General features: G+C 47.5%; 1 protein-coding gene across 1 annotated transcript in view; it reads left to right on the top strand.

Moving 5' to 3' along the window:
- Positions 1–3,404: 3,404 nt before the first annotated feature.
- The window catches only part of neurl1aa (neuralized E3 ubiquitin protein ligase 1Aa), a gene marked incomplete at its 3' end in the record, with an annotated part of 40,743 nt that continues 28,412 nt past the window's right edge, over positions 3,405–15,735 (top strand). The window contains exons 1-2 of the mRNA XM_079998600.1: positions 3,405–3,576; positions 14,431–14,681. Of these exons, the coding sequence (XP_079854726.1) occupies positions 3,543–3,576; positions 14,431–14,681 (285 nt within the window). The 5' untranslated portion in view covers positions 3,405–3,542. The remainder of the gene's footprint in view (positions 3,577–14,430; positions 14,682–15,735) is intronic.

Raw genomic sequence — 15,735 nt, forward strand, 5'->3', positions numbered from 1 at the left:
TCCTCTATTACATTGTTGGTGGCATCGTCCGCCGCCTTTCCCAGCCAAGAATACAAGTACAAAGTTTGGGCACACGCATGAAGTGAAAGGCCAGTTATAATGGGTGAAGGGGAAATACTGTGGGGTCACAATTCTCTAAATCAGTGGGTGTCAAGGTGGGGTCCTTCAAGACGTTCCAGGGAGTCCCCAGCAAAACGATGAATAGTCAGACTTCACCCTTATTTCATATCTAAGACATTAGCACTATAAGAGCATGAACAGTAGTGGCTGTTTTGAACCTAGTTTCACTGTTCTCTCCCTTAACAACATTATAGTCAGATATGAAGATTGGACTAGTTTGTATCATATCTAATACAAGTATTCCTTGATTGCTCAAACACAAAAACTAGTTCCTGTTGCACAAAAACCCATACCCTATGTCATTCCCAAAAACACACACACACACACATTTCCCATCACCGTAAACGCTATTCACCTGTTTCCGCACATGTTTCAATATTCAAAACTCTTTCTGCAAAACGTTCCACAAAGGAGGCCAAATTAATCATTCACTGCGCTATATTCAGCCAACACATGCTCTCAATTTAATGAACCCAAGTCATCGCAACCTGAAGTCAACGACCACACCTTTCTCCAGGTGCAAACGCTGAGTCTCAACATTGTCAACATGTTGCAGGGTCAATGGACAGGGCCTGGAGGCATGTCCTTGTGCTTTGGAGCAACGGATCCTAAGCATGCCCAAGTTGCATTTGCTGCATTTTGAAATAAAACTTTTGGAAATTGTGTATTTTGGACTTCCTTACATGTTTTGTCCGTGTGGCACTTCAACGGTCAGATTTTTGGCCAAAAGAGCATTTGTCCACTAATGGAAGAGGTATTTCACACTTCTGTTTTGAATGTCTCCTGCCAGGGTGTTTCTGAAAGGGTCATGTGCTGTCAGTCAGTGCTGTGATTTTACAAAGTTCCAAATTCTTCTTCCGAAAGCCTATTCAGTAGCGATGTTTTAAATGAAGGTGTTAAAAAAAGAAAAAAGTCTCAGATTAGGGTTCCATCGACAAAATTGCCCGTCCACCCGCATATAACACACACACACACACACAGACACACACACACACACACACAAGCCCTCAGCGCTGTTTCCTCGGTTTTGCAAACCACAGCCGCTGATTCAGAAACCAGAAAACAAAGCAAACAACATATTCCCCTAATATGCCGCAGCCCGGCGCAGAAACCGGACAATCTGCCCTCCTCTTTGCGCCAAGACAACATGGAGGGAATTAAGCAGCGCGCATGAATCATCCGCAACGCCGAGAGAGGCGTCGCGCGTGGACGCTGTGAGGCCCCTTCCGTCTGCGGCCCGACGGCAGCGGAGCTTGAGCCGATTCTCATTTTGTTTTATCTGAATGAGTGACGTAAAGAGTTGTTTTGTTTTTTTCGCTTTCCTTATGTGTCCGAGCTCTCAGAGACACAGCTCGGTTATATAGAATGCACGGCTGCCGGCCAAACACCCCTCTCCCCCGCCCACCCCCACCCCGCCGCCCCACCCCCCGTCTTGAAAGGTTAAGGCCGGCGGTGCGCTGCATAACAACAGGAAAAGGGGGAAGGATGTTTTTCACGTCGTTCGACTCGGAGCACGGGCTGTCGGGACGGGACGGGCCGAGGAAGTGGCGCTGGATGCTCATCCTTCGGCGTTTACCTCCAGGGTCAAGTGACCCCCGGGGGCCCCCGGTGCCGCTTCTGTTGTTTCATTCCCGGAGCGAGGAATGGCGCGGGGCCAGCGCCGGCTCCCTCCCGCGCGCTCTTTTATCTCGGCGTTAATGATGTCACCGCCCCAGGGGGGGGGTGGCGGACGTTGATGGCCGCCGTGTCAGGACTGGTTCCGTCAACGCTTCCCTCCCAGTTTCAAAGTTGTTACCGCAGATATAGCTTTCAGGAACCTGGGATCCTGCACCCTTCTCGTTTGGCTACATCTTCCCGCGGGAGGTGAATCTTCTGTGAGTCGATGAAGCCGAAAAGGGGAGGGGAAAAGGCTTCTGGATGTCCAAAAAAATACAAAAATAAAAATAAAATACAGTATGCACCAGGGGCCTGGTTACAGAAGGACAGCAATTCTCAGTGCTTGTCCGGTCTTATCTTAACTTTCAAAGCTGGGGAGACATCTCGGACACAAGAGGAGGACTGTTGCAGAAGATGTCTGGACGCCGCTGTTGACGGTCACTTTGCTTTAATTCCAAATGCAGCAAACGCAGCTTCGGCGTTGTCCCAGCTCTGCTGGGCGTTTCGGACCGAGCCCTGCGCTATATCCCGAAATAGGATTCGTCGCTCAGGATATTCTTAAGTTAGTCACGCTTCCCTAACAGACAAACTCTTATCCCAAGATAAGATAGGATTGTTGTCCTCAACGCAGTCAGGAAACACCGCATCCCAATCCTGAGTGGGATCCTCGCCTGAGACAGGATTTTCGGACTTGGATTTCAGGATTTGTGTTCCTGGTTTTTATTTCCCTCAAAGTGTCGGGGGGACCTCGATGATCACGTGATGCGATCACATGGGGGCGTTATCATCACGATGATAAAAAATGTTTGAAACAAAAACAAATATCAAGACACCGTCTGACCTGAATCAAAGGTATTAAGAAGAATCCGATCCCCAAATGTCAAATGAAAGAGTGAGATTGTCTTTGCGCTCTTTGTGTCACCCTCCACAGATGTTTTAAAACACCTGTCTTTTATAATCGCATTTCCTCTGAAATGAGTAATCAATCAATTCATCCATTGTCATCCAGAGTTGGTCGCCACGACTACGTGACGACAGGGTGGGGTCACGCGGTTGGTCGGCTCGGGCCGTGGGGCCAGGAAGCAGGGACCTGAGGCTGAGCGTGAAGAGTGTGAGCGCTCGCTCTCCGGGGCTCCTCGACAACATTGAGCCGTTTCCCGGGGGAGTTTATTTTATTTTGCATCTTAATTTGGAATATATGATGGATTTCATCATTTCACATATTTTTTAATATACAGATTATTTTCTTCGTACGGCAATATATGTTTCCATCACCAATCCCTCACCATCTTCCTACAAAGGGTCTGCAGACCTAAACATTTTATTTCAGAAGGTTTTTTTTCGAATACACACACAAACACACGCACACATGCACACACATATGTGTGTGTGTGTGTATATACATATATATATATATATATATATATATATATGTATATAATTTCCCAGTCCCTCCCACCAGCCCCACCCTAGTCCCTCCCACCCCCCGGTCCCACCTCCCAGTGTGCGGCTCGGCAGTGACAGTGTTAAACCCAGTCTCCTCCTTCCTGTGGATGTGTGAGTAAAGCAGCTCAGTGAATGGGGGGAGTTGCCTCCGTGCAGATCAGCCCTGGCCGCACCGTGCGCCGTGCGTGCGTTTCCCAGTTGAAGAGCGCACGGATTCCGGTGTGATCGTGCAGCCATGTCACCACCGGCCCTGTGGTCTGCAACCAGAGGAGCCAAATAATAACAATCGAACAGCTGACGTGCAGCGGAGGACAGGAGCCATGGGTGGGCAGATCACACGGAATGCCTTGTACGGTAAGACAATGCATGTTTATTGTTGTTATTATCATGTAATGATGCTGTAGTGTGTGTGTGTGTGTGTGTGTGTGTGTGTGTGTGTGTGTGTTTGTGCGTGTGTGTGTGTGTGTGTGTGTGTGTGTGTGTGTCGTGGTGAGAGAGACTCCCAGTGTGACGGATGTGTGTGTCCATAAAGACAACGGTTATTATAGTTTATTATAGTCTATAGTGCCATAGTATATGCAATGGTCTTTGATCAGGTATCTCTGCTGCAGATCCGTCTCTTATAGTTGATTTTATACATGCATGTTTGTGCACAATTGTGCGACTGAATTTAATTTATTGCTCCGAGTGCATGGGCCACCGCATTGTCATTTAGTGCTACTTTATTCCATTTCCTACTATTCCAGTAGGGGATTGTCCATCTGTTCACATACAGCTTTCCTTTTCAGTTTGAGTGCAGAATAGAAAGTTGTGGGGCTTTCCCCTGCGATGTGCTTTCCCCTTCTCTCTGACTCTCTGACCGCAGCTTTTAAAGCTGTGGTGTGTGGAATTGTTTATCCTGACCACTATACCTGACTTTACTATACCGGCACCACATACTATAGCATATTATATCAGATAATAAAATCCCGTCAATCAATTCTGAAACAGAGTGACATAATTTATTATTATATGCATAACAACATTATAACCCCTTTCATACACAGCATGCAACTCTTCACATGAAGAGCAGGCACTCAATAATAATGATAATAAAGCAAACAATCAAAATGCCTTGAATAAAAACAAGTCATTATTAAACTGAAATAAAAACTATAAAAATTGAAATTCGAAATTCATTCCGACCGTTATTAGTATTTCCTCTGAACATGTAATAGTAATAAGGCTTTTATGTCTTTGGTGCAACTTCAGCTGTGAAAGGTGTCTGTTAATCATGGTAATGGTATTCAGTGATTATCCTGCATGTCGGTGGATGTGTCTTGAGCTTCCTCCCTCCAGCTCTGACCACCTGATTGTTCTAATTAAAGCCCATAGATTAATCCAATTAGCTAAAGCAGGGGCGGGGTATTGCAGCAGGGCAAAGAGGCTCAGGCTCCACCTTCCTCTGGCATCATCAACACTCATCACATGTAGTGTATGTGTATTATGATTAATCATTGATATTATTATTATCATTATTATTGTTTTTATTATTATTATAGACTATATAGACTATATTTTTTAAGTACTTGTTGCTTGAAATTCAATTATGTAACACAATAATTGTATGTATACTAACATACAATTATGTATGTAAGTAATTATAGGAATAAAATCAAATAATTGCAAAAATAGAATTAGACAAGAAACAAACATGCATACATTTAACATAACATTACAATCACAGAAGACAACATTCAAGGCCCTTCAACGTACATTTGATCCAGGATTAAGCTCTATATTTAATTTGAGGATTGACTGCTGCACGAAAGGGTGCGTCAGTCTAACCTTATTAAATCGTGGAACCCTGTATCAGAGACAATCTTGTTTGCCAGTCTTAATATGTTATTATGGGATGCTAAGTCATAGAGTTTCTCAAGGGGTTGGCCTACAATCTTTGATGCTGTTTGTATTTGGTGGAGCAGTTTTGACTTGAAAGTGGGCGGACAAACACTTTCCAATACCGTAGAACACTCATAATCACAGAAGTAGAAGGAAAAAAAAAAAACAAGAAGAGGAATTTGTCTACTCGCCCCAAAAGACCGAAGGCGGCGGGGAAAATAAAGTCTTTGTTTTGTCTGTTAGCAGACAGTGTCGGTGTGGTCCTTCCAGGATAACAGATGGTCTACCGTTACACACAAGTATTTATATGAAAATACCTGCTTGATTTTTTTCATGGTGGATCACCAGAGGAACTCTATGAAAGTCAGATGGTGAAACACAATCCCTTCCGTTTTCTTTGTGTCGATCTCAGGAGCGTTATAAACGCTCCGCTCCACCACTTTGTCCACGCCGCGTCGGTGTCGCAGGGTCGCCTGAGGTACTTAACAGAGGTATTAGAGCTGCATCATCACAATGCTTTAGAATGTATTGATTCGGTGTATGCGCGGCGGTCGTCGGTCAGGAATTGAAATGCACGGCTGAACTCACACAACCCTGGGGGGGCCCCCAACGTCGGTCGTAATTGCAGATGAAAGGCTTTTGTTCACCTTCTAAATCTGGACCCTGTTCGTGAGAGAAGACACGTACCGACAAATCAAATAGGGATTAGATTCCCCCCGGGACCATTTTTGACACCAAAATGTCCGCTCGTATGGTGTCGGAAGCCGACGAAAAAGGGCTTTTGCATGGGTGTTGGGTCTGTCTAGATGTGCCAAAACCCTGCTTATAAGAAAAAATATATGAAATCAAAAATATAAAAATAAATAGAATATAAATAAAATCATCAAATTAGGTCAAATTCAGCAAAATGTGGAACAATCAAAGCTAATGGATTTAAATGTTTGAACGTTATTTGACATGTAAAGAAAGACAAGGGACAAGGGCACCGTCCCTGTCCATTACCTCATGCACCCTTGACCTCCTTGCAGCACTAAGCTGGCGCTAAGATGCTCTTGAGCCGGTTGCCTTTGTGTTTACTGACCTCTTCTCCTATGTTACATAGTCCTCTAGCCCTTGATGTTTGACTGCCCCAAAAAAAAGCCTTAATGCAAAGACATTATACCCCCGGTCGCTTTGTCCCGCTTCTCTGAGAGAAGCAGTTTCCGACGGTGCCATCATCGAAGATTTGTTGACCGTAATGGGTCCTATGTGTTGGATCGCCGGACTTATCCCGGAGTCAGTTGCTGCAATTACATGTGAAACTGAGTTGATTTTATATGAATATACTGCAGATCTATGTGTGTGCAGGGGAAAGGGATGGAAAGGCTTAGTTTAATTTCACGGTCCTATGTTGGAGTCCATGCGTGCCGGGCCATATTGATACAGCAGAAAGACTTTAAATTGTGGCGTGACCCCGTCTGCGCTCATCGCCCAGAACAGCAGGGTGCTTTGTAGGTATGGAGTGAATGCTCCTGTCGATTTATGCATATATATATTAAAAAAAAGAAATCCGTCTTTTTTGGTTCTTTCGTTGATCTACATGTAAAGCTTGCATGATGTCATGTGCGGGGAAGGATCTGCAGTTTCCCATGCACTGCGGGCTGTTGTTCTCAGGTGTGGACCACCAGAGCACATCTAAACAGCGTTGGCTGACTTGATTGCATAATTTATTCTCTGCTGAATGTGTGGGAGCGTTGCTTTCTGCTCCACATTGCCTGAAAGTGGGCCAGCGGCTGCACAGTTTGATTTGACAAAAATGCCTGGTCTCATCTCAGTGTGAATAAGACTCTGTATACAGTACAGACGCAGAGCAAGGGCAAGCTGGGCTAAATTAGAGCTGTGTTAAAGAGCTTCTGATCTCTAGTGATAGAGATGGGTATTTGCAGTGAAATCACAGGACGTGCCCGGGGTGTTTATTATTGTTAATTGATAGAAAGAGTGTAGCGGATCACCTCGAAAGCTGTGGAATCATATATATTACACTTTAGTTATTTTTCTTATAGACGATATAATGCTTTATTATTCACTTATGGAACCGAAGAAAAACGCTGAATATTTTTTCCAAATTTACTCTCTTTCTTCCTTTCTTTCTTTCTTTCTTTCATTCTTTCTTTCTTTCTTTCTTTCTTGGTTCGCTACTGTTTTGATAGTTGTCGTATCAAAAATTCACATTTTATTTATTGATTGACTTTAATAGTGTTTTACTATTCACTCATGGAATAAAATGAATCCTGATTATTTTCCAAATTCACTTTATTGTCACCTCATCCCCTTCTTTCTTTCCATCTTTCTTTCTTTCTTTCCTTTTTTCTTTTGTTTTTTCTTTCTTTACGTATCGTATTCGTATCTCCACTGTTTTTAAGATGCGTGTTCACAAGATTGCCAAGCAGAAGTGTTTGTGGTTGTCCATGTCAGAACAAGCAAAAGAGAGAGAGAGAGAGAGAGAGAGAGAGAGAGAGAGAGAGAGAGAGAGAGAGAGAGAGAGAGAGAGAGGGAAAACAGAGAGGAACTGAAACACATTCTCTGTGTGTGTGTGTGCGTGTGTGTGTGCATGTGTGTGTGTTTATTAGGGTCGGACCAGTTGCTATGGAGTGACCAAAACATATGTCTCAGGGTCAGGTGGCATTATTGAGTAAGCGTGCCGGTCTCCTAGAGCATTCCTACTTGACAACACCACAACTAACCTTAAACACACACACACACACACACACACACACACACACACACACACACACACACACACACACACACACACACACACACACACACAGGCCTATACGCAGCCCATACGCAGCCTATACGCCGCCATTACTTATTGATTCACGCCATTGTGTAATGCTGCTCGTCAGGAGAATGAGGTAATGCGGTTCCAGATTAGCGGGCGGTGGAGGAAGACGTCAGCAGCACAAGAGACTTTCATCAACTCCGCCGTCTCAGCTTGCGATCCCCAGGTCATTACCGTTTTGACAGGAAGGCCTGAATTATTGATATCAAACTGTCTCCAGCGCCGAGTGCGCCCGGAATAGAGCGCTGGAGACGGATTCTTTGGGCATCGGCGATAATAATAATTGTCGGCGATGCCCGGGATTAACCCTAACCCTAAGCCTTCCTACAAGGATTTTGCGTGTGTTTCCCCGCACCACAGGGCATGCTGACAAAAGCAAGTAATAAGTGTGACTTCACAGCCTTGTAACCTGATTTCAGTACACGTCCACCATCCACTCGACCTAGACCATCGAGAGAACATGAAAGGCTAGAACCAGGCCCGTGACGTGATGTGCGTTCCTATGGAAACGCCCCCGTGATGCTTCGCCGGCGGCACAAGCAAATCTATCAAGATCAAATCAATGCATTTGTCACCGCGTTGCCTAGCAGCGCACGAAGCCCCTTAGCAACCGCGGACATGATGCGATGCCGGCCTGGCTGGAATCTGCTCCCTCGGTAACTCGCGGCCGTGGCCACAGTGGGCACAGCTACGGTTACTGTCCCCGCTACAGCTCCCTGTCACTTCAGCCAAGGGGGGGCCTGCTGGGCTTCACACTCCTGACCCATATCTGAGAAGCATCTGTTGGACACATGCACATTGCACAAGGAACTTTGGAGATTAGAGAAGACTGGAAATTGTAATGCCCTGTAAGCTATATTGGCTTGGTTCTCAGCGCGGGCTTGCAGTGGGCTTCAGCCGCTGCCAATACCGAGCGGAGCCATCTTGCCTCGGGCGGAGCATTTACATCCGTCAGGGCCTGCATGATAATGGGCCTGTGATTAATGTCCTGCATTATTCTGCGATGCATTTCACAGTCGGTGCTACATCAGCCCAAAATGCCATTTTCCCATGAGTCGGTGGGGTTGGATAAATCACCTCGTGCTATGTAAACATCGTTAACGTGTTTTTTGTCTTAGGTCGGTCGGTCGCATTGTAAATGACACTGTCATCCGATCCACGTAGAGGGGAGAAATGTCAGATACGCAGCTCAGATAAGTAAAGGATTGTGGGTCCACATTGTTTGTTACTCACAGGCTATGAACGTAACCATAATGTTGTTATTTAGTAAGACGTGGTCCCCAGTGCCTCCAGATGCAGTGGTCACACATCATTCACTCAAAAGAAGGGAATCATTTCATTGACCGTGGGTGGAGACACGGAGGCAGCAGGTCAGCAATAAAATGAGGAACTCGCTCAGCGACCAGCGATTTCGGTGCCTAATATAACTGCCATTTGTGGTGATTATGTTAGATCCAACTCCAGACTCGATGCATGGGCCCCTACAATGCGTTCAGATGAGAGGAAGGTTATCACGGAGTGACATTAGCACATGGCGCCTGTCTGTCCTGCATATCTCGCGTCTGCAAAGACCTCCATTAAGCCGCGCTTTGCAGACGCTCTAAAGTACAGACACTACGCCTCCCACTCGCTTGGTGTGGCTGCGGTGGAGGGTGGGCCAAGCCATGTGTTAATTATCATCGACGGACCATCGTGGCCCCGGTGGGGGCGCCACAGTGACAAAAGAAGCATTTGGGTTATCGGTGCAGATCTTCTTGCAAGAGACAGATGGAAAAGGTCTGCAACAGTGCAAACGGCATCGCGATGAGTAACAACATCATTATGGTACGACCTGGCGCTGTGCTGTTGTTTCTTATTGTGTATCCAAGGCTTTCAGAGTTTCTTCGTTTATTATGGGTGTGTGGCTAATCCACATTGATTGTGATGTAAAAATAACATACAACCGGTTGGTAAATGAACTCACCTCTGACTCATGGCAATCATCACGTGAATGGGATCGGTCAATGAAAAGACGCTGCCGGCAATCGGTGGTCCTGGTTGCTGTTCTCCGGCCATCCCATAGGACTGCAACCAGGATCATTGATTGCCCAATTGGCGCCTCCTGGATGCTGAAGATCTCCTTTTTAATTTATACAATCAAAACATTCGGGAACCACGGCATTTACCTGGTACCAGGAACTTATACCAGGAAGTTATTTGCGACCTATGGAATGTATGAGACCTATGAAAATGGAGGGAGGGAGGCAGTTTGCTTAAACAAACACGCAGACACACCCGAGCATGCAAACCTCCCGCTCGCCAGATGCCGTGCCGGGAGATAAGATCGCCGCTCCGGCAAGGCGTTGACGACACGACGGGCGCCTCGTCAAACACGGCGGCGGGGAAACTTTGCGTCTCTGCGGGCGGACGCTCGTGGACGCTCGTGGAATAACGACCCCTGCGCTCTGGGCCCTAAGGAGCGCACGCGATTCCCGGCGCTCGCCCGGAAGAAGACATCCTTGACCTTTGGCGAAACGGCTCTTAAAACTGTCTTCCTTCCAGGGACCACACACACACACACACACACACACACATAAAGTACATAAAGCCTCCACGTTTAGCTGCACACAAACGCACATGCCCAGATCAAACAACACGCACACGCACGCACGCACACACGCACACACACAAACACACACAAACATTAAAAGGAGTTTAGTGGCAGCTGTCTGACCGGCTGGTCGACTGGAGCCATTTTAAAAGCCCTCATCTTGGGAGCCGTGGACGTCAACACACTCACTGAGCAGGGAGCCCTTGACTCGGTCCTGCTTTGTCTTTTTCCCGCATTGAAAACTTTTCAATCGCTCACTAAGTTGACGGAGAACACGGTATATTTCCAGATGCAAGCGAACCGTCTCCACCGCTGCTCGATGCGTCGAACCGGGTCCGGGCATTTGAAGATAAAGCAAGGGGCGCGCAGGCCGATTCACTTGTAATTTGTAATTGTTTCCTCGTCCAGATCCCGTTCCCTCAGGCCTCGGGTCTTTTTAAGCTCAGTGTACAGTGAGTGTACACTGAGCGCAAACACGCAATGTGTTTTTTTAACCGAGTTTTTAGAGGTAACAACATTACCGACGTTGTTTCGGCCAGGGCTCCCTTGGACCAGGGAACAAAAAGAAAAAAAAAAGAAAAAGGAAAAAAACGTGATGTACTTCATATATTGAAGTCGTTCAGAAGACGTGGTCGTATCTGGCCGAAAAATGCTTCAGTCAGTGCCTCTTCATAAAATAATGGTAAAATCATGGAAATAGTTATAGGTCTTTAAAAGTCTGAGTCAGAGTATATTTAGTACAATGTTAATTATACTAACTATAATTACTACACAATTAAAAGCAATTTGGGATTTCCCACTCAATTATTCAGGGTGTCGCCGCCCCTTTTAATAACTGGAACAACATCGTAATTAGCCCGTGGAGCGTCATCCTGATCCGCAGAGTGCAAAGAGAAGGCGTCGATACCGCTGGAGTGGTTTAATAACCCGACGTTTCGCCCGATTCCAGGATGAGAAGAGCGAGCGTGTGAATGTTGAGAGCGGGGGGGTGGTGGTCGGGTGCCACAGGGGCATAAATTCACATTTAGGTCATTAAACTCTGAAAGGAGGTGACAAACGCAAGCGAGAATGGACGCTGAAAATAGTCTCGGCGTTGGCACTACAGAGCCTTCGCATTCGCACTGCTCTCACACCCCATGATTTTTAATTTTTTTTGTTTTTATTTTTGTTTCGTTTGGACGTTCAATGTTTTCAATGCGGCCCCCGCATCTGATTCCGTTGTGTCCTGGAACGACCGTCCGGAGCGGATAATGACAAAATACATCACACCTGTCACCAGCGTCAGCCGACCGCTCGTGCGGAGACTAAACAAGCGGAAACTTAACGCTCAATGAAGTCAAAGTCAATTAAGTCGGCGGTCCCGCTCGGCTATTTCTCGTCACGTGCTTTCGGAAAAAACAGGTCGGCCGCGTTAGGTACCTTTTCCGCCGACCTCCGCGAAACCCCCCATCGTTGCTTCAGAATTAGGACCAAAACCGACAGGAAGCGACGTAGCAGCCACATCGACTCCTATACGACCGTTCCGACTGTTCGGATTTGGGACGGCGTGTTTGAAAAGCCCGTGTGAGTTTTGCTGGTCACACCGTTCTAAAAACAACGTACAGTATACGGGGGGCAGTAGAGCCGAGTACTGCCGGACCCCCGAGCAAGGCACTTTGAATCTGCCTGCCCGTCCACGGTTCAGCGCCGTCTGCGCTCGGCGGGTCCACGTCACCGGTGTGCTGATGATGGCGACCCCTCTCTTTGCTCTTCTGAGTCCCGGTCGCCGACGTTAATTCGAATGCCCTGATAGTAGACACGCCTAGCGAAGCGGAGGACTTTTTTGGGGCAAAATAATAAAATAAAATAAAATAATCTAGGACAGCGACGCGCCACACAACATAAAGATTCAATTTCGCTATCTATGAAAAACAGCCATTCCCCGCCGCGAGAGCGGACGCCCAGATAAGCAGACGCGACGGCCAAGTTGCCAACCGACAGAATCCCAGATCATAAATAACATTTTGTTGTTCCCTGGCAAACAAACGGCATCTGTTGTATCCTCGCCCGGAGCCGCAGCCTGAAAGAGTGTTCTGATCGAGGCCTTTTGATGTGGCGGCGGCGCTGGGGGGGGGGGGGGGGGGGGGTGGTTGCTAAGGAACGTGAATTCACACTTAACCTCTGTTTCATCCGCGAGCAGCTGCGCCTCTCAAGCGCCGGCTAATGCATTCAGCTCAATCTGCTCTGGACCGTGTGCAGCGCATTCATCGACTGCCTCCCCGTGTCCCCGTCCACGGCGAAAGGCCACAATGATGCTTTTAATACGGGGATAAACTGGACGGGAGACAAGGTTATAAGGGGGGACGGGAGGGGGGCGGGAGTGGGGCGGAGCGGCTCATTACAAGGTAAACACAGATGGGGGGGGGGGGGGGCGGAGAACGAGGCGGCAGAAAGTCTGTCTCACCCGCTCCCGCTCGCCCGCCGGTGCCGTCCGTTCAGGAAATGATTACCCCTCGACGTTCTGGGTCCCCGCTGCACGAGGCCAGTTCATCACAACACAGATTGGCCTTCAGTAGCGTGTTAGCGCGTGCTGAATTCCCCCGCTCGAACCAGGCGGGCGCCGTGCCAGGGTGTCCAGGTTTGCGAAGTTTGCAAGAATAGCAGAATTCGTTCCCTTTAATAAGGTCTGAATCGTGGTTCAGGACGGATGGTGGATACTTTACGGGGGCAATATACTCGGCTCAATAAAGAAAATGAAATATGTTTGACAACGTTTATTGGCTGTGCTTTGAGGTCCAGATGTGCAATTAGTATTAGCATCTTAAAGTATATCGCCGACTCTGCATCCATTGCAGCCTGGCCGAGCTTGAAGGGGAATTCCTCCTCTGTGGCCCCCGCTCAAGGTTTCTTCCCAGTTTGCTCCCCGGTTTTCCGGGGACGGTTCCATGCCCAGATGGAGGTTCAGGCTCGGCCATAAACTTGACGGTTTTCATTCAGGTCGTGTCTCCGGGGGCTCATTCAGTCGTCTCTCGCTTTGTGCCAGCGAGGTGGGGTCGACAGATGCCCCAGGGAATCGGGCACAAAGGGCACATCGTCTAAGTGACGATTTCGACTGAAAAGGGAATGTTACTGGATGACTGTGAAGCAGCAACTTTGCATTATGGAAGTAATAAAATATTTTCTATTCTTAAACTTTCTAGAACTACGGCGTGCCAGACTTGACAGTATGGCGCAGTTTAACAATGTTAATGGTTCAGTCCTGTGTTCCACGGCGGAGGATGAAACCGCCGGTTCAAGTTGTACAACCGGGGAAAGACACTCTTTGTGACTCAGTCCCAGAGCCCTGAAGCCCCGCCCTCAGCTGCCTCGCCGGTCGCTGTTTATTCAAAGTTTATTCATATGACACGTGTCGCGTGTCCAAACTGCACCAAATTCAACACCGCACGTCCTTGGGTCCCCAGTAATACACGCATAAAAGTGTGAGGTCGATCAGATGAACGGTTGTTGAGATAATTGAAGGACAGACAGACAGACAGACAGACAGACAGACAGATAGACAGACAGACAGATTGGAGGCCTCAATACTTTGGCTCGCTTGTTGTTTGTTTGCTCAGTGATCCGGTCGTCAGATGTTCATCAGAGGACTAATCGGTTTGTTTTCCAAAGTCTTTAATCAGAGATAAATCACGAGACAACGTCGTGAGATCTCAGGGTTTTGTTGTGACTTAAACCTTGTGATCAAACGCTGAGATCAAAACAGCCGATATTTGGGCCGACCCCATTCCCATAAAAAAAAATAAAAATTTTAAAAAGCAACGAGGTTGTCCTTGTTGTGAAACAACCCCCCTGCTCAAGTCTTCCAGGGCTCTTTCTTCCTCCCCCCCCGACTCGCACAAGCCCTCTCTCACCTTGCGCCTCGTCTCCTCCCCCTCAGACTCGCTCGGCGGCCCGTTCCCGTCCGCGGCCCACCGCTGCCACCACAAGCCCAAGCGCTGCCTGCCCATCCAGTGCGGGGGCGTGGGCGGGCCGCTGGCCATCAGCCCGCTCCTCTTCCACCCCAGCGCCAAGGGCTCGCAGATCGTCATGGACCCCGCCCAGAGGAGCGTCAAGAGGCAGGCCAGCTTCTGCAACGCCATCACCTTCGGCCACAGGCCCGTCGCGCTGTACGAGCAGGTCCGCCTGAAGGTAACGCCCCCCCCCCCCCCCCCCCTTCCTCCACCGTGCCGATCTGCGACTCCGGGGAGTTTATACGGTGCAGCGGCAAAGTCAAAATGAAACTCAGTTCAATGTATTTAGTTGGAAGGACTCAGAAAAAACAATGTCGTACGGCAGATCACGCTCGCGTCACGATGAGGCAACCCATTGCTTTTTGTATATTCTGTCAATTTTATATTTGTTGGGGGTTTTTTTTGTTTGTTTGGCTACTTTAGCTCTTTTTTAATGTTAATTGTTTTATACAGAAATGCACCAATGCTTAGCATGAAAAAAATGCTCATACATGAAAATGAACTTGGCGGAATAACCAGATTCTGATCTTTCTTGAATTCCAGAAAAAAAATGTAATTTTCTTGAATTTGGAAATGCCACCTGCATGCCTGTTCGAAAGTTCGGACTTTTTTTCTGACATTTTAATGCCAAAATGTCTGTGATTCAGCCCTGTGTCCCACAAGGGAAGATGAAAGTGCCGGTTAAAGTCATACACCGGGGAAAGGCGATCTTTGTGACTCAGTGGTGACCCCGCGCTGGCTCGCTGTTCGCTGTTTATTCAAAGGTTTATACAACCGCCAAGTGTAAAGTCGATCGGATGAACGGTTGTCAGACAGACAGACAGACAGACAGAGATTCCTCAAATTTGAGATACTTATATCACTGCTATATAACATATTTCCGAGAAAAATACAAATTGAGACCTAAAATGTAATACTGTTGTCGATTTACTCCATTAAAGACGGAGTCTGGAAGGGAGGTCTGTGGAAGTAAACCAAAATGGGCCCAAATGTTTGCAGATGCCAACAGACCGGACAAACCAGTCCTCCAACGCGTGGAGGCGGTTGAGCCTGGAAAGCGGCAGACGGGACCAAACAAAGTGTTGTTTGCCCTCAGACGCCTCTGTTGACGTGCAAACACCACTGCACTGAGATCCCTCACAATCTCTTTCACGCTGCAAAATAACTCCAGCCGCAGTAAAACAGGTGTTGGGTGCACAAACAAAAGGTGGCTTGGATTGAATTGTCTTTAT

This window comes from Zeus faber, assembly GCF_960531495.2.
Source record: "Zeus faber genome assembly, chromosome: 4".
Taxonomy (NCBI): Eukaryota; Metazoa; Chordata; class Actinopteri; order Zeiformes; family Zeidae; genus Zeus; species Zeus faber.